A 23,796-nucleotide genomic window follows, 5' to 3' on the forward strand; every position below is an offset into this window, starting at 1 on the left:
CGCAGTGCGGCCGCGTTTGTCGCAATGGCCCCGCGCGGAAGGATACGCGAGCGCCCAACCTCCTTTCGCGGCTCTCTCCCCGCCCTCCCCTCGCTGCCTGCCTGAGGGGCGGAAGGAGACGGAGGCGGTTCCTGCGGGATCCCTCCGCCGCGCCGCGCGCGGACTCTTTGAGGCGGGGAGCTAGGTCCGGCCGCCGCCATTCGGCTGGCCGCCGCCGCCAGCGCCATTTCGGGAGCCGCCGCCTCAGCGCGCCGCCCGCCCCCGGGGCGCAGCCCGGGCCCCGCTCCGCCCGGTGCCGCCTCACCGGCAACCCCCCTCTCCTCGCCAGAGCCTCGCCGCCAGAGCCTCGCCGCCATGGCGACCTCCGTGGGGAACGTGGCGGACAGCACAGGTACGGGCCGCGCTCGGGGCCGCCCCGCCGGGCCGGGCCCTGCCCTCAGCGGGCACCGCCGGGGCCGCTCCGCCTGCCCGGGGCCGCGCCTGCCTCGGCCGGAGCGCGGCGCTCCCTGCCCGCGGGGGCCGCTCCCGGCGGAACTTTCCAGAAGCGGCCGGCACCCGCCGCCTTTGTGGCCGGCTCGGTCCTCGGGGGGCTGCGGGGGCTCCTTGGGCTGTGCTTACCGGGGGCCTGTGGGGGGCTGTGGGGGGCAGGGACCCGCCCCGAGCTGCTCCCCCCCCGCCCGGGGGCCGCACGCGTGCTGCTGCTGGCGGAGCTGCCCTCTGCCCCCCTCCCAGCACACACAGCCCTGTGCTTCCTTGCTGAGGGGGTGAAAGGGCAGCACAGCTTCGCCCTGCGGGTTTTCAGGCTCTCTTCTGGCTGTAAGGGAAGGAAGAGCGAGGAAATCTGGGACAGCGTCTCGGAAAAGCGTGGGGGGGAGCGGGATGTGTGGGGAAAGGGCAGCGGTGCAGCGGCAGGGATGGGCAGCCAAAAAGAGGCAGGTAACGCGGGGTCAGCTCGGCCAGGGCTGCTGCCCCTGCAGCGTTGGGAGCCCCGAGCTCCTTGAGGAGCTGCGAAGGACAGGACGAGCTCCTGCCCGCCGCTGTCACCTGCTCCTTGTCACCAGCACCTCCCGGCTGGGGGCGGCCGCTGCTGCCTGCCTGCAGCTTGCACCCGAGCGCTGAGCACGAGTGGAGGGCTCAGGTGGCTGTGGGGGAGAAAAAGCCTCCTGTGATTCTCCTCTGCGGGTGGTTCATCTGCTGGCCTTCTGTGCGGCTTGCACGCACCAGGCTTGGCCAAGGTCACGGTCAAAGCGTGTAGTGCAGGCTAGCATTGGTGCACAAATTCACGCCAGTAAGCCTTGCTAAAGGGTTTTTCTGCCTGTGGCTCTTTGCTGCTAGTGCTTTCTTTAGAAATGGGTTCGGTGAGCAGCCACGTTATGGATTCTTTGGGTAGCGTGACTCCTGCTCTGCAGCAGCCTCACTGAAAGTTCAGCTCCTTCGAACGCGGGGATTGCAGCTGTTTGCTTCCCAGCATCGACTGTGCTCCTCGAGGGGATTTCTGCTAAAATATTTATTCGGAGGTGGATGACTGGATGTTTTATGCTCAGGGATTGATTAGCTTTATCTCCGCTCAGGGGAGCAAGGGAGGGATTGTTTTGTGAAGATATTGATAAATGAGAGAGAATTTTAGTACCCTCGTTTTGTCACTTCAGCTAGTGATTGTTATTCCCGGGTGCTGGTGTGTTAAATACAGGATTTCTGCAGTGTCCTTGCTCTGTTGCCTGGGGAGCTGCAACTTCACTTTCACTCTGTGCTCGAGCAGGCCAGGCGTCCTGTTCAGGGAGCCGCTGGAAGTTTCTTTCCAAGTGTTCGTGAGACTCCCAGTCTAAACCTCTATGGGTTTTAGTATTTATTTTTTCGATTTTTTTTTGCTTTAGCACTGAAATTTAATCCCACTATTGATACTTAAAGAAAAAATGATTCTTGCCCATGGGCCACGTGCTTCCTCTGTCCAGCCTTCCCCTGTCTGTGCTGTGGCTGCTGCCGCAGGAGGGAGCAGGAGCAGCAGGGCTGTGCGCTGTCAGCCGCCTGCAGCCCTCACAATGCTGCTGTCACATCCAGGCTGAGTACCAGTTATGGCTGTGCATTGCCTTGAAGGTTAACCAGGCTCTGAAGTCTGCTTTTCCCTTAGTCTGTGGTTCAGAAAGCTGTGAAGCAAGGTCCTAGAAAGCAGGGATTCACGTGTTTGCAGGTGCTTGGTTAGTAATGTCTCAAGTGTCTGACAGTCGGTAGTTTTGCTAGTTCCAGCTTAAAATGAGCCTTTAGTTTATAGCACAGAGACAGTATTATGTGCAAAAACAACTTCAGTTGGGTCATGTCATTTTTTTTTTTTAATTTTCAAAACCAGATAGCACTAAAACAAAATAATTAAAATAATTGAAATAATTGCTGTCAATCCTGAGTTCATAAAATGAACCCTAGGTGATAACTCTGGACCTGATGTCTTTGTGATCGTTTTGCCATCTTTAAGAATTCCCAAAAAGTGGTTTCAGAGGATTCGCGTAGTATGTAACTGCAGCGTTGTGTACTCAGATACTGAGGTATTTGCTTTCCTTCGGTAGGATTTATTTGTTTCATTGCATCAGAAACAGAGAACTCCCCAGGTGCAGGTGGGAAGTATTGAGGAAACGGAATTAAGTGTCTGCAGAGTACTGGAAATGCTGGACTTCAGAAGGAAAAATAGATACGTGCAGTCATAAAAGCTTTTAATAGCAAGACTAAGTGGTATAAAGGCAGAAATTGAAGGCACTTTCTAGGATGAACAGTTGAGGGTTTTTTTTCCTCAGGCTGCAGTTGTCTGTATTCTAACACAGAGCTGTCTTGGTAAGACAATTAACTTGCTTTTCGCACAGGAGGTTGTTATATCTAAAATGGGGTGTTTTATTGAAGTATTTTGTTCTTTGTGAATGTATCTTAAATATTAAAAACGTTTTGTCCCTCCCATTCCAGCTAAGCCTCCCGAAGTAGGAACTGCTTTCCTGTACCCTCTCCTTCTTGTGCTTCCTTCTGTAGGCCCGCCGCGTAACCACTGAAGCTTGTGTTTGTCTCTCACCTGATACCCTTCTCAGGCCAGCACTTTATTCGATGGAGGAATTGTTACTCGTTGTAGATAACGCAGGCAGTATAGAGGTTTAAGGGAATGTTATGCATTACACATTTGTCTTCAAGGGCTTTTACACGATACCGATCTACTGGCATAGCAAAACTTCCTTTTCAAGTCCTTTGAAGTCTTTGTCTGCTGTCCTTCATTTTCCTGTTAATTTTTCAGAACTTTTAATATTACAAAGCACTAGATTTACAGATTTTGGGGGGAGGGTAAGGAAATTCCTTGTTCTGTTGCTTGCACTGCTACTGTTATGAACCGAAGTAAAACGTCAGGAATATCTTCAAATGTTTTTCAGGTTCATGGAATGTGGTTGATTTCTGTCTTGTAATAGCTGTGAATATTCGTGTTTCCAGATACTGATGAAGTCATGCGCTTGTACGCACACTGTTAGAAATACCATAGCAGTAGGTGGGAGCCTGAAGAGCTGAGAGCTCAAACTGTCACTTGCTGTAGTGTTTTATGTAATTTCAGACATCTTCATCCTTTAGTTCGAAACACTTTTTTTTTTCACATTTGTTTTGTTTTTGTTTTGTTTCTTTTGTTTGGTTTCCATTATCTAACTTTTTGTTTTCCCCCCTTAAATGTTTTGGTGATTCTCCAGAACCAACGAAACGTATGCTTTCCTTCCAAGGGTTAGCGGAGTTGGCTCATCGTGAATATCAGGCAGGAGACTTTGAAGCAGCAGAGAGACACTGCATGCAGCTTTGGAGACAAGAGCCTGATAATACTGGTGTGCTTTTATTACTCTCATCCATTCACTTCCAGTGCCGCAGATTGGACAGGTAGGAGAACTGAGGGGTTCTGTCAAGTTTTCTTTTGAGTTTGTGCCTGGAATAGTATCGAGCGCAGCTGAAAAAAATGCTCATCTAACATTGGCTTTATCTCTGAATGCAAATGCTGACTAACCTCATGGTAGCAGTAAGGACTCGTCAAAAATAACGTGCTTTTTTGAATTCTTCAGGGTAAGAGGAATACCAATGGGAATTGCTAGCTTTGCAACAAACAACAGATCTTGCTGTTACTCTAATTTTTTTCATACTGTATGCTTTAACATCAGAGTATCAGCCACACTTGTATGTACCAGAGTTATTTGCACAAGTAAACAAGTCTTTATTCCTCTTGCAGCGTGGGGTTTGTTTGTTTATTTTAATTCTAAGACCGATTGTTTGCAGCAGAATGGTATTGCTTAGATAAGGATTCTGTCTTGTGAAGGTTGTCTCTGTGCTCTTTCTGCCTGCCTGCTCCTGACCTTGCATTTTGTCTGTCAAGCATTTTGAATTGTAACTGTTCTAGTGGTAAATCTGTGTGTGTGGGGAAGGAAGTAAAAACTTGAAATTAGGATTTATTCTAGGTAGATTTCTAGATGAGGTTGCAATAACAATTCAGATATTGTAAAATGAAAAGTAAAAGGGAAAGTAAAATGGAGGAGGACGGGACAGAATTTTACATCTACACCTGCCTGTTGTATCCTGTTTCTTAAAAAGACTGGCAAGTGAATGAAACATTGCTTAGAAAAGTAGCATACAACTGTTGGAAGAGGCTTAGCAGAACATCTGCAATGCTTTCTCCAGCGGCATTGAGCTCAGGCTGGTGAGGAGACTCGAAGCCTACCAATTGCAACTGAGTTCTCTTTCTTCAGTAGAATCTAAAAGAGGAGTAGGAGAGAGGATAGTTTAAACTGGGAGAAGCTAAATCTGTAAATCCAGATTCGTTGGCTGTGGGTTTGGCTGGCTTAAGCATGAACGTTGACTAAATAACTAGGCAAACAGGCGAGCACTGGAAGTCAGGTGTTTTGCTAACTTGTGTCATTTTTTCCAGGTCTGCTCACTTCAGCACTTTGGCTATTAAACAGAATCCGCTGTTGGCCGAAGCCTACTCGAATCTAGGCAATGTGTACAAGGAACGTGGACAGCTACAAGAAGCTATCGAACATTACAGACACGCACTACGCCTCAAACCAGATTTCATTGATGGATATATTAATCTGGCTGCTGCGCTGGTAGCCGCAGGAGATATGGAAGGAGCAGTACAGGCATATGTGTCTGCCCTTCAGTACAACCCTGTAAGTAGCACTTCAGACTTGGCTGCTGTGTCACTTTTATGTCTATAAGTGACTGCTACAAAATCATCTGCTGTTCAGATTTGGGGTTATAACTGTTTAAAACTATTTGTTTAGTGAAAATAGTGTTAGAGTGTTATCTTCTGATTATTTTGCATTGTGCTCAAATGGTCTCTGTAGTGGTACTCAGCATGATGGTGTCTGCTTGCTATTGCATCACGAGTGCCTGTTTCCTCAAAAACCTTTAAGAGGCAGCACTGGTCTGGTGTATACATCCATTTTCCTTGCAAAAGCAAATGAAAAACCAGTTCAACAAGAGCTTGGGATCTTTTGCTGTGTTCTTCAGCCTATGTGAACTCGTCAAATTCACATTGAGCATTGTGACTAGTAGAGGATGCATTGGTTAGGAGTACTGTAATATGGTTTTTATTACAAAAGTTGAGTTTTACTTAGGTTAGAAACTTTCTTTGTTAATATTGACACAGCTGTTCTCATTCTCTGTGGTCCTACAATAGACTGCAACTGCAGTATCCAGCAGTATATGCTGTGGTTACAAATGAAAGAAAAAGAGCAAGTTGCAAGGCTTATGGATTAATAGGGGAAAACAGGGAGGTAAAACTGTTGAGGATGCAGGAAGCAAGGTCATTATGTATAATTTGAGATCTTGGTAAAAGCCATAATGGTAACAGTGTAATTTAAGAATACAGGTTAGCGGTCGTGCTTTAAAAAATAAAATAAAACTGTCCCCCCAAAATAAATAATGATTAAAAAAGAGGCTTCAAATACTTAGCATAGGGCACAAGAATTTAAGCTGCTTGTGGGGTCACTTGAACTTCCTGTTCTCTCATATCTCTGTACAGACAAATTGTATGAACTGGTTCCTAATTCCTTTTCTTCTTCTTCTTGTATTTTTATGGTCCTAAAATCAGTCAGATCTGTTGGCTATAATGCTAGGTCATGAAAAAATATTTTGAGTGTGTAACGTATTTACTGGGAATTTACACTGAGCTGCAGGGGACTGGGGAGTTCTGTTGCAGGGCATGTGTGAAGACCTTTGGGGCATCTGTGAAGTCCCGAAGCTGATGGTGTGACTTTGATTTTTCAGGACTTGTACTGTGTTCGTAGTGACCTGGGGAACCTGCTCAAAGCCCTGGGTCGCTTGGAAGAAGCCAAGGTAGGTGTTGAGTAGAATACATGTAAACGCCAGTGTTTTGAAAACTTGAACTTTGCACCAAGTCTTCAAATCTGCGTTGATCTACAGACAGTCTGAGAAACTGCTGAAAACTGAAGGCACTGAAACACCCCAGAGTAGTTGCAGGGCAAGATATGGCATGTCCATGTTTAAAAGTTGGTTTAAGTCAAGAAATGGAACATTACCAAGCCTTTCTGCTGAACTAGACTATCCGATACCATTCTGAAGTATTGGGCAGGGGCTCCACCATGCTCTTATCTGGAAATAAGTAACAGTCCTTCAAATCTGAGGCTTGCCTGCTGGTGCCAAGCAGAGAGCCTGTGGTTAGCTCGAGATCCCTGTACGATGCAGGTGCTATTGAAAATGCTGCTCTTCTAAAGTCCTTTGTGGCTTGTAAGTGGAGAAGAAACTATTCCAAATGTTACCTTGTAATATTGGCTTTTAAAGATTTTTATTCTTTTTAACTTTTCCCTTCCCTTGATAGTGGAAGAAAGGCTAGTAAATGATCAATAGCTGCAGTATGCGAACCCCCGAATAACTTTTCTTCATGTCTTCCCTTCTCCCCTCCCTAAAATAAAGAAATCAGAAGGACAAAGCTGGTTTGTTTGGAAATGAACTGATCGAAAGAAAACTTGCTGTAGTGGAAAGGTGGCTTCTAGCAGTCTTGCGTTTCCTAAACTGAGAATTTGAACACCAAGATGAGTTGAAAATTCTTGGCATGTTAAAACTCGGATTGCACAAAGAAATTGTCTTGTTACAAGCCACCTTACGCGTCCGCGCTGCAGGGGTGAGGAGTGTGGAGAAATCAGAAACACTCTGGACTCCACGTCTGTCGCTCCGAGCCCCACGCGCATGCTAAAAAGTGGAGTGTATGAACAGCGTAGCTGTCTGTTTGGCTGCAGCACCATCGGGGAGGGTCCGGGGCTTTACGGGGTAAGGGGAACCTAGGTTCAAAGTTGATGATTTTTTTGGATTTCTCCTACCAACTTGGATGCGCCTACCGTCCTAGCACAGCGTAACCGATTTGGTCAGATCCAGGTTGGAAACGATTCGTAGTAGCGCTAAGAGTTCGAACAGTCTTTGAGACACTTGGTTCTCAGCCCACCAAGCGGACAGCTAACATGAATTGCACTTCACTGCAGCTTTAGTGTGACTGGTATAGGCCAAGACACTGCGCCTGCCTTAGGTTGCTGACTTCTTTGTTTCAGAGCTCTGGAGACACCTAGTTTGAAAGTGTTATTCCGTTTTGTGAGAACTTAATAAACGAGGAAAAACATCTTGAGTAAATTGCAATGTGTTTCTTTGGTTATCAGTCCATTTGAAAGATCAAGCCAGCAAGTTCCTTACAGTTTGAACTAAAATTTAATTTCTTTGTAGATATTTCAGAGCCTTTCTTCCAAAAAAAAAAGTCCCTGCTGTATGCAATTGCCCTGATTAACCCTCTCCCTTCTGCATGTCTCCCTTGTTACAGACAGATTGTCCTCATTCCCATGTGTTAAGACATATCCAAAAAAATTGCAATTGCTTTGTTGAACTTTTACTAATGATCTTGTTTTATTTTCTCTCTTGTTTTTGGTTTTTCACCACTGATATTGTATTTAGAAGGTTTCAGGTGGGTGAAACCTCCTATTCCATGCGTAAGGTGCCTCGCTGAAGGGAGCTCGAGGCCTGGATCTAGGGCAGACACACACCTCCTCCTCCTCTTCCAGCAAGGAACGCACCGAAAAGTCACATGATGAGAAATATGGTAACGGGTTTGTAACTGCCACAGCAAAACCATTTGCCTCCATGCCTGAATCTTCTGTCTTGTGGCTTCAGAAACAGCTTAAAATATTTAATTACAAGCAAGTAATGTAAGAATGTTTTATACTAGTAGCCACAAATTCTTTCAAAGAAATAAAGTAAAAGTAAATTAAAATATTTTTTTAAAGAAGTAATTGGAGATAGTTAATAGTAAAAGCTTCTAACTCTTCTGGTTGTTCATTTTTTTCCTTTTTTCTTCTTTGTTTGGATTGCAGCGTTCTGCTCTTCTGATGATGCGCTGTGATCCTGCAGTAGCGCAAAGGCTGCGCAGCGGTAATGCGCATTGCGTGCGATTAAGCCCTCGCGAACGGTTGACTGGATGATTAATCTCGGGTTGGGTGCCTGCCCAAGCTCCAGGCGCTGGCCTTTTGGACACAATTGGGTTGTAACGCTTTCAGACTCCAGACATCAAATTTAACGTGCGAGTTTTTGTGTGGGCCTGTCTGGTAGATTAATGATTCTGGTTGGCCGTTCGCTGCACCTAGGGCGATGAATCTAGCAAAGCAGTTCGCAGCGATAGCGTGGCGCCGTGCTGGTTAGGATGCGCAGCGACTTCTCGCGCTTGCATTACAGGGACCTAAACCTTCATGCAATCCTGTCATTTGAGGTTTTGAAGCTGTAGCTCATGGAATGTCTCCGGAGCACCTGGGATGGGGTGTGCCATCTCACTTAACAAGGACGGCTAAAACTGAAGATAAGCTACATCTTTTTCAGTAGTCTTTCTGATTTTCAGAGTGATTTCTATCCTGTTTAGGGTTCGTCACAATTTAATCATTTTATTTCTTAGCTGAGTAGTTTTTGCATAGTAGTTTTTTCTGTTTTTGTGCACATCGAGAGAGACAGATACTTCCTCTGAACTACATGAATTATTTTGAAGATGATTTCTCTGGTGACCTGGTGTCTAAAAGCATGTTAACCTGTTATCAGCATAACTGAAAAATGGTGGGCTTGCACCTGGGTTTTGGTTTGCGCTGGCGCAGGATCAACAGCAGTTTGCAGCGCATTAGTTTTGGCGCAAGCTAGCCTATACTGCAGGGTCACTTTTGGCTGGTTAGAGAATGCATACTAACAATTGTTTTCTCTCATTTTTTTCTTTTTACAAATATTCCCCTTCCCTTGTATCTCTCTTCTTTAACTGTTCCAAGGCCTGTTACTTAAAAGCAATTGAGACTCAACCAAACTTTGCAGTGGCATGGAGTAATCTTGGCTGTGTTTTCAATGCCCAAGGAGAAATCTGGCTTGCAATTCATCACTTTGAAAAGGTAACTGTCTAAGCCAGTCAGCTTCACTGCTAGATGTTAATGCACAGGCAGTTAATTGTCTGCTTATGGATGAATACTTTGGTAGGTGATAAACATATTCTGATCAGCAGAATTTTTTATAGTCCTGTTGACGTCCTGTGTTAATAATTTGTTTACTTCCTGATGTTTCAGACTGCCTGTATACCACTAAAGAGATATGTTTAGAATTGCCCTAAGGACGTCACACACATGTCAAAGATAAGAAATTCATTAAGTTGTTTTACAGTCCTTTACTGGAATAGAATTTTTACAAGTACAGTTTGGGAATAATGTTTTGTGTTTTTTTTTTTTGTTTATCCTTTTGTATGTAAAAAGGAGAAACAATTCCTCTTAAAACCATTTTTTGTAGCAGTTTTTATTTCAGGTCTTCTTAACTTTCCTATGATTAACAGAGGAGAACAGTTTTAAGTGACACTCATTCTTCTCCAGGATTATTTTTCACCACTGTTTCAGATTTTTCTAGATCTTTGTCATTAGACAACGATTTAGAGTAAGATCTAATACCTTTTAGTTAGCATCTGAATTCAATTTGTATTCCTCTGAAGTTCTAACATGACCTAAAACCACATTTAAGATGTGGTGGACAGTTTCTTCCTGGTATTCTTGACTCGGATCTACAAAACTAATCTTAACTGCTTGTTTTTTGTTCCTGTATCTAGTAAATGATAATTAACAAGTATCTTAGTCTGGAAATAATGGTTCCCGTGGGAAAGACTGTAGGAGTGTGGCTTTCCAAATACACATCTGTAGCTTATTACTGCAGAGTGAAAATGTTTTTTGTTAGTCAAATGGTTACATTTTTTTTCCCTATACACACAATGTATTTGCTTTCTTCTTGCTCCTGTGAAATTGGCTCTGTTTTTCCCTTAGGATCTATTTCCTAAATTTTAAAAATAGGTCTCATTTTGCACTAGATAAGGGATGTAGATAATTTATTTTTTTTAAGGTTTTTCTTCCCTAAAAATAAATAACAGCATAGCAAGGGTGGGCAGGAGACTTAAGTATGATCAACCTAACATGAAATAAATATTTAACATTTTATTCTGCAGTAGTCACAACTGATGTCAGTTACTTTCTATTCTAATACACATGAATTTGGAGGGAACTAGGTCATGGCTTAGGTAAGCAAATGAATAATCTGAAGGTAGTGTATTTTGTCCCTTCTTCAGATAAGTAACTTCAGTGTTCTATGATTGATTTGTATAACTTAAGTTTTCCTTACTAGGTTGTTGATCGTCTTAGGTGCTTACAGATTAAGTTTGACAGGCTTTAAAAATAAATCATGTGTATATACATAAACAAAAATTAACTTCAGGTATCATAGAGAGAGCTTTTGTGCTAATGCTCAAAACTTTAAAAATACTTCCAGGCTGTAACGCTTGACCCAAACTTTTTGGATGCTTATATCAATCTGGGAAATGTCCTGAAGGAAGCAAGGATATTTGACAGGTAAGCAGATAAGTAGAATCACTCTGTCAGCGGTGTACATATCATACATGCCAAGTGTCAGACATACCAAGATACAAATTAGGTTCCTGATGTAAAATCTCTTTGGGCAGACATAGTGAAAACATGTGCCATGAGCTGAGAAAGTAAATGCCTTTGGAAAGCTGGATACTGGAATTAAAAATAAATAATCCCTGTGGAATGTATTTCCTTGTTACTTTCCTGTACTTAATTCTAATTTTTAAGACTTTACTACCGAAGGTGTAGACAAAAATAGATTTGAAATAAAGTCAGGAGAAGAGGGAGGAGAAGGTATGTGAGAAAGGCATGAAACTACCATTTTCACTATGTGTTTCTAGACCTCTGATCTGCAGGTGTTTCTAAAATTTCCCTTTATGTAGGACAAGCTAAAATGCTGAATTCCAGTTTAGCATCTGGCTGAATATTCTGTATCTGTTGTGTCCACATTGTGTTATCTCATGCAGTTGTAGTAGTACGTTTGCTGTCGTTTGGAGTAACTTGTTTTGAGACCTCTAATCTGTTCAATGAATCTTTTGCTTCTGGAAGAAGATCCAGGCTGTGGTGTTTCTATGCAGTGTGCAGTATTGCATCTGTTGACTTGTTTGAGTAGCAGCCTGGGAAAAGTACAGGATCAGTTCCTTGGACTGCTCCAAAAAAGCATTGTAAACACGTGAAATTCTTGCTTTTCATGTTCCTCTATAGAATAAATAATTGCAGAATATTTTTTGAATAAAACTTTAATTTTGCAAATGAAGAAAAGGTCACAAACATTCTAGTAATACAAGCCATATTAAAATAGTTCTGAAGAGGAGTACTGCACATCTCTTCGGCTGAAGTCTGTTTCAGACAATGGCTGTCTCGTGTGGAGCAGTGAATGTTGATTATTAACACAGTTTTGGAACTCAGGTTGTTTAACTAAAAAGAACAAAGTCTGTCTTCTAGCCTGCCAGTCATTACAAAATAGAGCATAGTTTTAAAATGTCATGCATAATAATTCATTTCTTGATTGGCTTTTTGATTCAGGCAGTACTTATCTGTGTTTCCAGGAACATCTTGCAGAACAGGGGCCTGGGTTTTGTGTACATGGTGGTATCTATCCCTTGAAGGTTTTCATTGTGTATGTTTTTATGACGAGATAAATATGACTGCTGCTCTGTGGATGATTGTTTACCTTCTTTTTCTTGTTACAGAGCCGTAGCAGCTTATCTACGAGCCTTGAGTTTGAGTCCAAATCATGCAGTTGTGCACGGCAACCTTGCTTGTGTGTATTATGAGCAAGGACTGATAGACCTAGCAATAGACACCTACAGGAGGGCTATTGAACTACAACCCCACTTCCCTGATGCCTATTGTAACTTGGCCAATGCCTTGAAGGAGAAAGGCAGTGTAAGGAGTGCTTTTTTTTCTTTTTTTTTTTTTTTTTTTTTTTAAGTTATTTAATATCCATCAGGATAATATCCAGGAAATATCCACCTTGAACCTGTTCAAGTGATTGTATAATAACTTCTTATAAACAGTGCTGTTACAAGAAATTTTACAGTATCAACAGTTCCTTTTTTATTCTTTTCCCCTTTGAAGGTGGCTGAAGCAGAAGAATGCTACAATACAGCTCTTCGACTTTGTCCCACTCATGCAGATTCTCTCAACAACCTAGCAAACATCAAACGGGAGCAGGGGAACATTGAGGAAGCTGTCCGCCTTTACCGCAAGGCTCTTGAGGTACAGTTGAATGTGGTCGGGAGGTGGGGAATTAAAGCTGAGAACATGTAATATGACATGAGTTTTAGGTATTTTTTTTTTTTTTTTCCATCTCTTAATCATAAGCAGAGGAAATTCTGCTCAGAGACCTGAGTCCTAAAATGAAGAGTAAGAAATGCACAGGAATTTCCTCTGTTATGGTGGAATTTGGGGATTTGAAAGACTGATTATGCTTTTATTTTTTTCCCCTCCAGGTGTTTCCAGAGTTTGCTGCTGCACATTCAAATTTAGCAAGTGTTCTGCAACAGCAAGGAAAGTTACAGGAAGCTCTGATGCATTACAAAGAGGCTATTCGGTAAATGGATACTTCTTGTAATAGTCCCGGTGTTCCATAACAGGAAAGTGCCATAGATCTGTACAGGATGTGGCTTACAGTAGCGTATTTAAATTCAGACAGTTGCTTTGCAAACCCGAAAGTGTGGCTATGAGTATGTTTCCTCAATGGAGGAGAAGTTTTTATTGTTCATAACGTATGTTATCTTGATTTCTCAGAATCAGCCCCACATTTGCAGATGCTTATTCTAATATGGGAAATACTTTGAAGGAAATGCAGGATGTTCAAGGAGCTCTACAGTGCTATACCCGTGCCATTCAGATAAACCCAGCTTTTGCTGATGCCCATAGCAACCTGGCATCTATTCACAAGGTAACACATGTGAATGAATCACTCTTAAAATACGGTGGGGCATTGTGGGTACTTACCCTGAACGTGTTGGTATCTACTGACTCATGCCTTTGTCTTTACAGGATTCAGGGAATATACCAGAAGCCATTGCCTCCTACCGCACTGCTCTGAAACTGAAACCTGACTTCCCTGATGCCTACTGTAACTTAGCCCACTGTTTGCAGGTGAGAGAGGAGAGACATTGGTTGTAATTCTTGAGATTCCTCTGTGTCAAATACAAGCTTGATCACCTCGACCAAGGACTACATAAGCATAGTGAAAGAGTAAACAAGTCTTAAATCAGAAGACTGTCCAGTTACCAACAGTAATTACTGAAAGTGTTGCTTCCATTTTGGGGAGAAGCGTTGATCTCAGCTTCTTGAAATAATCTTTTTTTTTAATTTTACCTTTTCTAGATTGTCTGTGACTGGACAGATTATGATGAAAGAATGAAGAAGCTGGTTAGCATTGTGGCTGATCAGCTGGAGAAAAACAGACTGCCTTCTGTCCACCCTCATCACAGCATGCTGTATCCCCTTTCTCACAGTTTTAGGAAGGCTATTGCTGAGAGACATGGAAATCTGTGCTTGGACAAGGTAGGAGGTGTTATAAAGGCCTGTTGTGACCGGAGTACTTTTGTCTGTTCTTATCAAAAATCTAATACTCACCTAGTTAATATTAGCCTTTGTAAGGCTTTCTAGTCACTGACCTGTGGAGATGCAGAGTGAGTAAATGTTTCCCTAACAGTAAAATAATAGATCCAGGCAGCTGTGCGGTAGTATTTCCTGAAATCTGCTCCTTCCCAGCATCTGTAGCGCTTGGTACCTGACCTTGCTTCATATGTTCCTCGCTGGAACATGCAAGCTTTGTGTTTGCTTGGCTCTGGGATTTTCAAATGCACTCACCTTCGTGGTGGCAGCAGTGTTCCGGGGTCGATGCATCTCAAATAGAAGTAATAGATTTTTTCATTTTTTTGTTCTGCTCTGGGGTACTTTGTGTACAGTAACATACTTCTTTCCAAAGTTTCTTTCGTCGTCTTTTCTTGTAAAGACTTAACTATGCTATTTCCACAAAACTGCACAGCACCTCAAATTGCCAAGAGTGTCATTGCAGTTGATGGCAAATTCTTTGACTAAAATAATGTAGCTTGTTTTCCCTTTGAATGAGAGGGTCACAGCTGTTGGCAGTTTTGATTGTTGAAACAGACTGTGTGAGCAGGTTGCCAGTTATAATTGAAAATGCTGTTAACCAGTGGAAGGATCCAGTTAGCATGAGAGATTGTATGGATATGAAACCTTAGAAGATACTGTACTTTTAAACTGGCTTGAATTTAGGGTCTCTGCAGCCTCATAATCTTGCCAGAGATAGTGGTTACAAGCTGATGCCTGGGGAAGATGGTGAGCATAGCAAAAAGCTTGCAGTGATGTTTCACAGGAACGCTGTTCTGGTTACAAGTGGTTTGTGGTTCAAGAGCGAAATGATAGTAGTGGTGTGGCATCATTATGTTTAATAATCAGGAATGGAGTACTTCAGAATGCGCAGAGGGTAGAAAGGCAGAAATGTTAATAATTTTCAGCAGTCGTGTCTGTCTTTATTTGCCTAAACATAGGCACATGACATCTTGTAACCCAGTTTGTGAAAATTGCACTTGGCTGCAGTGGAACATATGTAATGCAGGTTTGAAATAGCAGATGCTCATAGCCCACTTAAATGCTGGATAAAAATAATTTTAAAAACTCTTTTTTTTTTTTTTTTTTTTTTTTTTTTTGTCTGTGTTTAGCATTTGGGTTTTATTCCTGGGTTTATAAACATTTGTGTTACGTTTTCTTGACAGATTAATGTTCTTCACAAGCCGCCATATGAGCATCCTAAGGATCTGAAGGCCAGTGAAGGTCGACTTCGTATTGGCTATGTGAGCTCTGATTTTGGAAACCATCCAACATCACACCTAATGCAGTCAATCCCAGGCATGCATAACCCAGACAAATTTGAGGTAAAAATCTAAATGCTGAAGCTTTTAAAATACAGCTGAAATAGGCACCTTCTTTTCCTTGGTGCAGGCAGATAAATTAGGGAAGGGCAAATCTTTTGTTGCTAGTGTGTGTTGGTTAGTGATCATCTTTTTTTATGGGATGGGAGAGTTCTGCAGCCTAAGAATTCTTCTTTTTACAAGATAATGTGTTATTTAGAAGGTAGGAATTACCCATCCATAGAATTACTGCGGGTAGGATTCGAAGGCCATGGGAAATTATTTTTTATTTTCTTTTTATTTAAGCTTCATCTATTGTTCTTTTAATAGATGTGTTTCAACATCAAGCTTCTGCCTTGTTACTTCAAAGTTACAGACATGCATCCATTTTGTGTTAACTCTGCATTGCAAATGCTTTACAAGCCGTATTTTTTCTCTTTTTCCCTCTTCCCTGTGTCCTCTCTACTTTTTCCTGGTCACACAGTCTTTGTAGTCTGAGATCCTTGTGATGCAGCCGCATGCTTGATTTATCAGAAGTGTCACTATGAAGCAGTTTTCTTCCATGAAGCAATCAAATTAGCGGTCTGAGTTATCTGTGGGGCGGAGGGAATGTACCACTTCCCCTTCAATTAGCCTGAGAGCAGCCTTTTTTGTTCCAGATTTTTAAAGCTCTGCAGACCTTAATATAAATAATAAAAGCTTATCTACTGTCTTAGTAAAACCATGCTTTTGTCTTTCAAGGTAACCAACTCTCTGCATGTTGGTTCTGTTTTGTCTATAGCTTATAAAGATTTAAGATTAAAGATTTTGAATTTCTCGGATACATTTGCAGTTTCTTAAATGGAGAGGACTATTCACTTTTTAAATAATCTGTTAAAAAACTTTCCCACAACTTAACTTTCCTGTTCAAACTGAGTTATAATTACATGATTCTCACTGGTTACAAATTCAAAGATGTCTTGTAAAAGGCATTTTTAGAGAATTGAATGCTCAAATTCGTTTATTAAAATTGCTTGATTTGGCATTGGTGAGAACTTTGTTTATGCAAGATGTAGTGCATTATACTTGTCCCAGAACTAGGTAGAGCTGAGGCCTGGTGCTAATATGTTCAATGCCCTATTTTTCTTTACTTCTTTCTCAACTGGTAACTGCCACACAAATATAATGTAGTTTGTCTGGAACTAGATACAATTTTACTTACATAATTAAAAACTACAATACCATATGTTTATAGCAAAATTATTTTGTTGTGAAATAACTTTCCAATAAGAGCTTTATAGCAAAGGTATAAATTATTGCAGGTACTCAATTTGTGATGCCTTCTCTTCTAGGTATTCTGTTATGCCCTGAGTCCTGATGATGGTACAAACTTCCGTGTAAAAGTGATGGCTGAAGCAAATCATTTCATTGACTTATCTCAGGTGAGCTTTCTGGTGCTCTTAGCAAACCAAAAGGAAGAGAGATCAGCCTACAGGCTAAGATTTTAGCAGCAAGGGCTTCTTGAATTAGGCCAACACTAGTTTTAAGAATTTGGGGGTTTGTAGATGTATTGGCGTTATGCATAACCTGGGATACAGGGATACAGCCTTATCGCCTGTGTTATATTATTAAAAATTAATACTAAACAATATTGAGTAGCTTTTACATTAGGTCTTAAAATAATGGTCATACCTGAATGTCATGGATAAATCAAGACACCACAACTGCAAATATATTTAAGCTTGCATAAGGTTACTTTACCCGTGTAAAGTGGGGCAGAGGCTTGCCTGATGGAGGGACTTTTTTCCCCCTGTATCAAAAGCTTGGTTGGTTGGTTGGTTGTTTTTTTTTGTTTAGGTTTTTGTGAAAAATGTGATAGGGATTTCAGTATACACAGAAGTTGTTACGTTATCTCAAGATAACTGACAGTAACCTAAAGCAACTTGGGATTTATGTATATGAAATAATACATATAAATTAGATGATGGTTAAAACCTGTACATAGTTTTTAAGCACTTCATGTTTTTCAGGATCTGCTCTCATAAATAAAAATGCTACATGGATGTTAGCAGAACCGTTTTTTTGAGATGGGTTTGGCAGAGTTGAGATTTTCCTGTTTGTTGTTTGTCTATAGCAAAATCGTGTTTTGCCTTGTTACAACAGTTTTGGTGTTCTGTTTTGTTTAGAATGAGTTGAGGATATATGCCTCTGTAAAACTAAGAGTGACAAAACTTATGGCTCACCAAATTACGCATTTGACATTTATCCATTCGTACACCAATGACTAATTGCATTTGTTATTGAAAGCACAAATAAGTTTGTTTATTTATTCTTCAGATACCGTGTAATGGAAAAGCAGCAGACCGCATCCATCAGGATGGGATACACATTCTCATTAACATGAATGGCTACACCAAAGGAGCCCGAAATGAATTATTCGCTTTGAGACCAGCACCTATTCAGGTAATTAAGTTGAAGAGGACTGTATCTCCAAAAACAAACAAACAAACAAAAAAACACCGATTCTTAGTAGGAGTGTCTTTTTTTTTTATTTTTTTTTTTTTATTTTTTTTTTTTTTTATTCCTTCATTTCTCTCCTCTCTGGCAGAGTGGAAAAAAGGAAAGCTCATGTTTGATCATTGTCAGAGATCTGGGGACACTCAAGTGTGTAATAATGCAAGTACAATTTAGAACAGGTTGGACGGAGGCTTTGTTAATTGTAATCGCAGTGAGAGAATATTCAGACAGCGTCTACCCATTCTGTTTCCCTGTTCTCTACAAAGTGAATGCAGAGATGCAACCTTTATACTCTTTCCTCACTTTTTTCCCCCCTGAAAAACGTTAATATTTTGATGTCAAGTTGAATAAAATGTTAACAAGGCCAGGTATTCATCCCTCCTGCATGTTACAGGATGTGGACTTAAGGATGGTCTCCTTAAGTAGCTTGCTAATCACCACAGTTCCAAAAGGGATTCAAATAGTGAATGCGACAATATGAAGAGATGTCTCTTGGAGTCTAAAGGAGTGGTATTATCACAGAAGTGGGGAGTTGGAGTCAATCACAGACTGTTTGCTTTCTAGTTGAAAGAAGTGTTGTTTTAGTTAGGATAAAATTCTTAGCTAGACCTCTTGAACATTAATAATTTGAATATCGCGTTATTAAAGGAGAGAGACTTTTTGAGGATTAGCAGATGTGAGACAAATAGGATTGTTTGTGTTGAAGTGGTGTGATTTGTTTTTTTTTTTTTTCCCTGTGCTTCACGTGCAGTTGACTGTGTCCTGAAAGAGAACTCTAATTCTGTAAGGTTCCTGTTTACAGCTTTCTTGTATTGATGAAAACAAGGAAAAAGGTGTCTGAAACATTTGCAAAAATGAGTTGAGATCTGAGCTTAACTTACCATGTGGTGATTTTAACTTGCTTTATTTTGGCAGTGCACCTGGGACTGAAGTCTTGCTTTTTTTTTTTTTTTTTTTTTTTTAGGCAATGTGGTTAGGGTATCCTGGAACCAGTGGGGCATTGTTCATGGATTACATCATTACGGATAAAGAAACTTCTCCAGTTGAGGTAGCTGAGCAGTATTCAGAGAAACTAGCTTACATGCCAAACACTTTCTTCATTGGAGACCATGCCAACATGTTCCCCCATCTGAAGGTATGTAGGAAAGTAGAGAGGGCAAGAAAAGCTGGTGTTGATAGCTGTTCTTTTCTGTCAGCTGTTGTGATAAAATGACATTTGGTAAGGGATCCTGTAACTGTTTTATTTGTTTTTTGTTTTCAACAGAAAAAAGCAGTCATTGATTTCAAGTCCAATGGTCACATTTACGATAACAGAATTGTTTTGAATGGTATTGACTTGAAGGCTTTCCTTGACAGCCTCCCCGATGTCAAGATTGTTAAGGTGAGAGCTACGCCTTTGTGTGTTCTGTCTTAGACACTGAAGCTACTATTTTCTCTGATGCTAATGGGTTTTTTCTCATAGATGAAGTGTCCTGATAGTGGAGACAATGCAGACAGCAATGCTGCCCTCAGTATGCCAGTCATTCCTATGAATACAATTGCAGAAGCTGTGATTGAGATGATTAATCGTGGACAAATTCAGATAACTATCAATGGATTCAACATTAGTAATGGACTAGCAACTACTCAGGTGAGGCACTTCAAGACATTCCTCTTGGGTTTTATAATACCATCTGCATATTTTAACATAACAAGGAACAAAAAACCTCCAAGCAAATGCCTGTCTTCTGTCATGTCGATTTGTTTAGTTCTCATACTGAAGGAAAGTCCAGATGTGTTTAAGCCACAGATGTTCTGGAAGATGATCTTTCCCCAAAAATAGAAGGGTTATATCAACAGGTATCTGAAGTCCAAAACAATTTAATTTTGTTGTGTAGAAGAGATTAAAGATTGTCAGTTGTATAGAACTTGAAGGCAAGACGTGATCATTCCCTGCAGCTTAAAGGGTGTTTACAAGGCGTTGTTCAGTTTTGTTTTTCCTATCAAAAGATTTTGTTTGGTTATATAGGCCAAGTTATTTAATTGTAATTCAACAGTGCTTATTGAGCTGCTACTTATATCTTTCTGAACTATGCACTGTGCCACCACCTCTCAGCGCTTACAGCTCCTGGGATTTGAGTGAAAGTGACAATTGTTATTTTTGTTCAAAATTCCTAACCTTGTAGAGCGGTTTTTCTTCTTTTTCAAAACACCAAGGTTGGACATTGACATAACTTCTTTTGATTTGTGAATTTCCTTCAGTTTAGTTTTTTGGTACTGGAAGGAACGAGCTATAAGCTTCCTAGTGCGGTCACAAGCATTCTATATAAGCATACAGCTGAAATGTGGCTCCTTGTATGTTTTTGCGGCCAAATGCACCTTTATCCATCCTGGCTAATTAGAACTAAGTCCAAAGGAGCTGGTTGTTTCCTTGTCAGCCAGTTCCTTACAGTCTCAGTTACATACTATCCTGCATCTTTGATCTTAACTGTCTTTTTTCTATCTGTTCTATTGTGCCTATTGTCTTATTCAAAACAAAAAGTCTTTTGCTTCTTAAATACTGTTTTCTTCTTCTTCCTTGAAGTCTTGATTTCATTTTTAGTCTCAAGGCAGTGAAGGGACCTTAAGGAGGGGAAGAGTCCATGTGTAATGCCTCTTTAGATGCTGGTTCTTTACAATTACTTGGAATTTCAGAGAGACATAGCCAGGGCATGAAAATGCCAAGCGTTTTATTCCTTGGTGGTTGCAACATCATGGCAGTCACAAGCATGTTACATGTACGAGTTAAATTCTTGTTCTGGGTAAGTAGACAATTTTGTTTTCATAGAAGAAGCCAAAGATATGCTTGTAGTAAGTTATGATGCCAACACATTGCACTGTGCCTCAGAAAGATTCCATAGAGCATAAGTTTGTTTCTTGTGATTTCAGCGTTCAAGTAGCCTTTTTTCTTTTCCAATTTAGATTAACAACAAAGCAGCAACTGGAGAAGAAGTTCCACGAACTATAATTGTTACTACCCGTTCTCAGTATGGCTTGCCAGAGGATGCTGTTGTATACTGCAACTTTAATCAGCTGTATAAGATTGACCCTTCCACTTTACAGATGTGGGCTAATGTGAGTGTCTGTGTATCTGATATGAAGACTGAGGTTGGACCTCTGGAACATAGCAGTTCTACTGTTCAAATCAAGAGAAATGTCATGCAAGTTAAAAGTTCAACTGTTCTGTGGAAAATACTGACCTGGAGCCATTTGAATCCTTAAAAAATGCTCATGCTACAGGGCTTGGCATTAACAGGATATAGATATTTTTTATTTTTATTTTTTAGTTTGATTTAAAATCACATCTGTTCTTCTAGTCAGTGAGAATTAAATCTTGGACAGCGTAAGTGTGCTGGTACTCCACTGAGAAATAAGCCTGGTCTTTGCTAGCCTACACACTTAAGTTAGAGCTGGCCTTGGCAATTGGTAGTGTGGAAGTACGTTGCAGAGATCTGTGAGGGGTATTATTTTATATTCCAGAGTGTGAGCCTATGAATAAATGGTATCACCAATTTCAAGACTTATTCTTCAAGTACTACTTTGTGAAGTATTGCTCAGAGTTGCTGTATGTTTCAGCAGTATTTGGAATAGAATGCCATTCCACTCCAAATTGTAATTTGTTTTTTCCTTGCTCTGTTATCTCAGATTCAAATACTGAATGATTGTGTCTTTTGCTTCATTTTGATACGTGTCAGTTTATTGCCATTACCCAGGAAGAGAAAGGTCTCTGACAGAACTGTTTGTATTTTCTTCTTGGTTATTTTTACAGATCCTAAAAAGAGTTCCAAACAGTGTGCTGTGGCTGCTACGTTTCCCGGCTGTAGGAGAACCCAATATTCAGCAGTATGCACAAAACTTGGGTCTTTCCCAAAACCGAATCATCTTTTCTCCTGTTGCCCCCAAAGAAGAACACGTGAGGAGGGGGCAATTGGCTGATGTTTGTCTAGACACTCCGCTTTGCAACGGGCACACAACTGGGATGGATGTCCTGTGGGCTGGGACTCCGATGGTCACTATGCCAGGTAATGCGAGGGGGAACCTAGACAGAGCAGATAAATTTGATTGTGATTTATGCTTTAACAATAACAGCTAGCTGGCCTGATGGATTTTCTCATTTCCTCTTCTGGAGGCAGAAGCAAAGTAATACTCAGTAGTGTGTTACTTGATAAGCTGATTCCTTTCATCTTTTTTGTTTGTTTGTTTTTACAGGTGAAACACTTGCATCCCGAGTTGCTGCCTCCCAGCTTACTTGCCTTGGTTGTCTTGAGCTCATTGCAAAAAGTAGGCAGGAATATGAAGATATTGCTGTGAAACTGGGAACTGATCTGGAATAGTAAGTGACCTTGTACCTTGACCTTGTAACATGGTAACATCAGGAATATAAAGTGCTGTCGTTGGGCACAGTGCTGAGCCTTACTAATAATCTTGCAGGTACTTTGAAATAACAAGGCAATTCTCATCCAGAGGTCTCTTGTGCAGTTAACTCTGCTTCTGCCGTTACAGTAAATTCAGTAGTGCTCCAATTAGGCTGAGGAACAGTGCTGCCTACTCTGAAGAAGTTGCGCAAGTGCAGGTTCTTACCTGATAAGAAGTGCAAGAGTTCACTTATTGTTCTTTTTAAATTGAAGGTTAGGCAGTCTGAAGATTAGTCAGTTTGTCATTTAAAGGTAAAATTGTGCAGTAAAAAGTTCCTGCAGTATAGATAATGCGACAGGTTAATCTATTAATGTCGCAGCTCTTTTGAAGTGGTAATGCCGGCGTGTATCAGAGGCAGTGAGGGGGTGAAACGGCGGCGTGAACTTGGTGGAAGTTGGAGAGTAGGTATTTTTGAAACAGTTGTACTGGCAGTTCTGGGTTTGCTGAAATAGATTTAAAAATAGTGTTTGAAACTGCTCATGACTGGCTTTAACTCTTTTTACAGCCTGAAAAAAATCCGTGGCAAAGTCTGGAAGCAGAGAATATCCAGTCCTTTGTTCAACACCAAGCAGTACACAATGGACCTGGAGCGGCTTTATCTTCAGATGTGGGATCACTATGCTGCCGGCAACAAACCAGACCACATGATAAAGCCAGTAGAGGCCAGTGAATCTGCATGAAGAGACTGTCTGTACGCCCACCCAGAACTCTCCAGGAACTGAGCCTCTCAAACACTTCTACAGAGATGATGAGCTAAAAACTGTGCATTTCTACTTAATCTGCCTGGTACTCTGTGGCTGAAGTGATACATGATGGTGATTAGAGCACAGCCAGACTTACTTCTTGCATGATAGGGAAAGACTCTATAGAGCCTGGGATCCTTTTATTCCATGAGGAATTTGAGTGGGATTGAGCCGTGTACATGTGAACCTGTATGTATGAGAGATGTAGTGATTGGTGGGGAAGCTTGAACTGCCCGACCAGTTATGATTTCAGGGATTGATTCAATCTGCTGATGAATCTCTCCTCTGATGCGGATTGGGAACTAGAGCTTTTTAACATTTGATTTTGGGGTACTCCTGTTGGTATACGTGTGGTTCTCCCATGACAAGATTTCCAGCTAGCGAGTGTTGCTCCCTGCGTTAAATTCTAAACTGTGCGGACTGAAAGGGCATATTTGCTGGTGTAGTCTTTTTTTATAGGTTTTATAAACCACTTGAGCCTATATCAGCCTTTTAATGTTTGACCTCTGTTTTGGAGCTCTCTGTAATGTGTTGGTTTAGATAAGGACTTCGGGTTTTTTGTTTCGTTTTTAAGCTTCTCCAATAACTCAGCTAATTGGCTTCATGATGGCAGCTCCTGTTCTGTTTGAAAACCAAATTCGATTTGAAATTAATCCTCCCCACAAGTGTTTGAGGTAAACACAAACTGGTGCCAAATACAGATCTTTCAGGAATGATGTTTAATTATGTATAGAGGCGCAGTCCTAGGTACTGTAGCAAAGACTTTAAACAAAAAATAAAGCTTTGGTTTGCCAGTTTGACTGATTT

General features: G+C 41.3%; 1 protein-coding gene across 4 annotated transcripts; it reads left to right on the forward strand.

The window, feature by feature from the left end:
* The first annotated feature begins 116 nt into the window (after positions 1 to 116).
* On the forward strand, positions 117 to 23,793 carry OGT (O-linked N-acetylglucosamine (GlcNAc) transferase). Of its 4 annotated transcripts, none has more exons than XM_084534520.1 (22): positions 117 to 391; positions 3,705 to 3,885; positions 4,922 to 5,165; positions 6,268 to 6,336; positions 9,303 to 9,419; positions 10,828 to 10,907; positions 12,116 to 12,311; positions 12,504 to 12,644; positions 12,878 to 12,978; positions 13,176 to 13,329; positions 13,431 to 13,532; positions 13,764 to 13,943; positions 15,182 to 15,340; positions 16,648 to 16,737; positions 17,633 to 17,758; positions 18,777 to 18,947; positions 19,077 to 19,193; positions 19,275 to 19,442; positions 20,753 to 20,905; positions 21,600 to 21,852; positions 22,040 to 22,163; positions 22,752 to 23,793. In XM_084534520.1, the coding sequence occupies exons 1-22, from the start codon at positions 355 to 357 to the stop codon at positions 22,924 to 22,926; spliced, it is 3,138 nt and encodes a 1,045-aa protein (XP_084390646.1). In that variant the 5' UTR covers positions 117 to 354; the 3' UTR covers positions 22,927 to 23,793. The 4 variants fall into 4 exon arrangements, with proteins under 4 accessions (XP_084390646.1, XP_084390647.1, XP_084390649.1 ...); XM_084534521.1 differs by having other exon boundaries at positions 119 to 391; positions 3,735 to 3,885; XM_084534523.1 differs by lacking the exons at positions 117 to 391; positions 3,705 to 3,885 and having other exon boundaries at positions 5,086 to 5,165; positions 6,268 to 8,101.
* The last annotated feature ends 3 nt before the right edge of the window (positions 23,794 to 23,796 follow it).

Source organism: Aythya ferina, assembly GCF_964211825.1.
Source record: "Aythya ferina genome assembly, chromosome: 13".
Taxonomy (NCBI): Eukaryota; Metazoa; Chordata; class Aves; order Anseriformes; family Anatidae; genus Aythya; species Aythya ferina.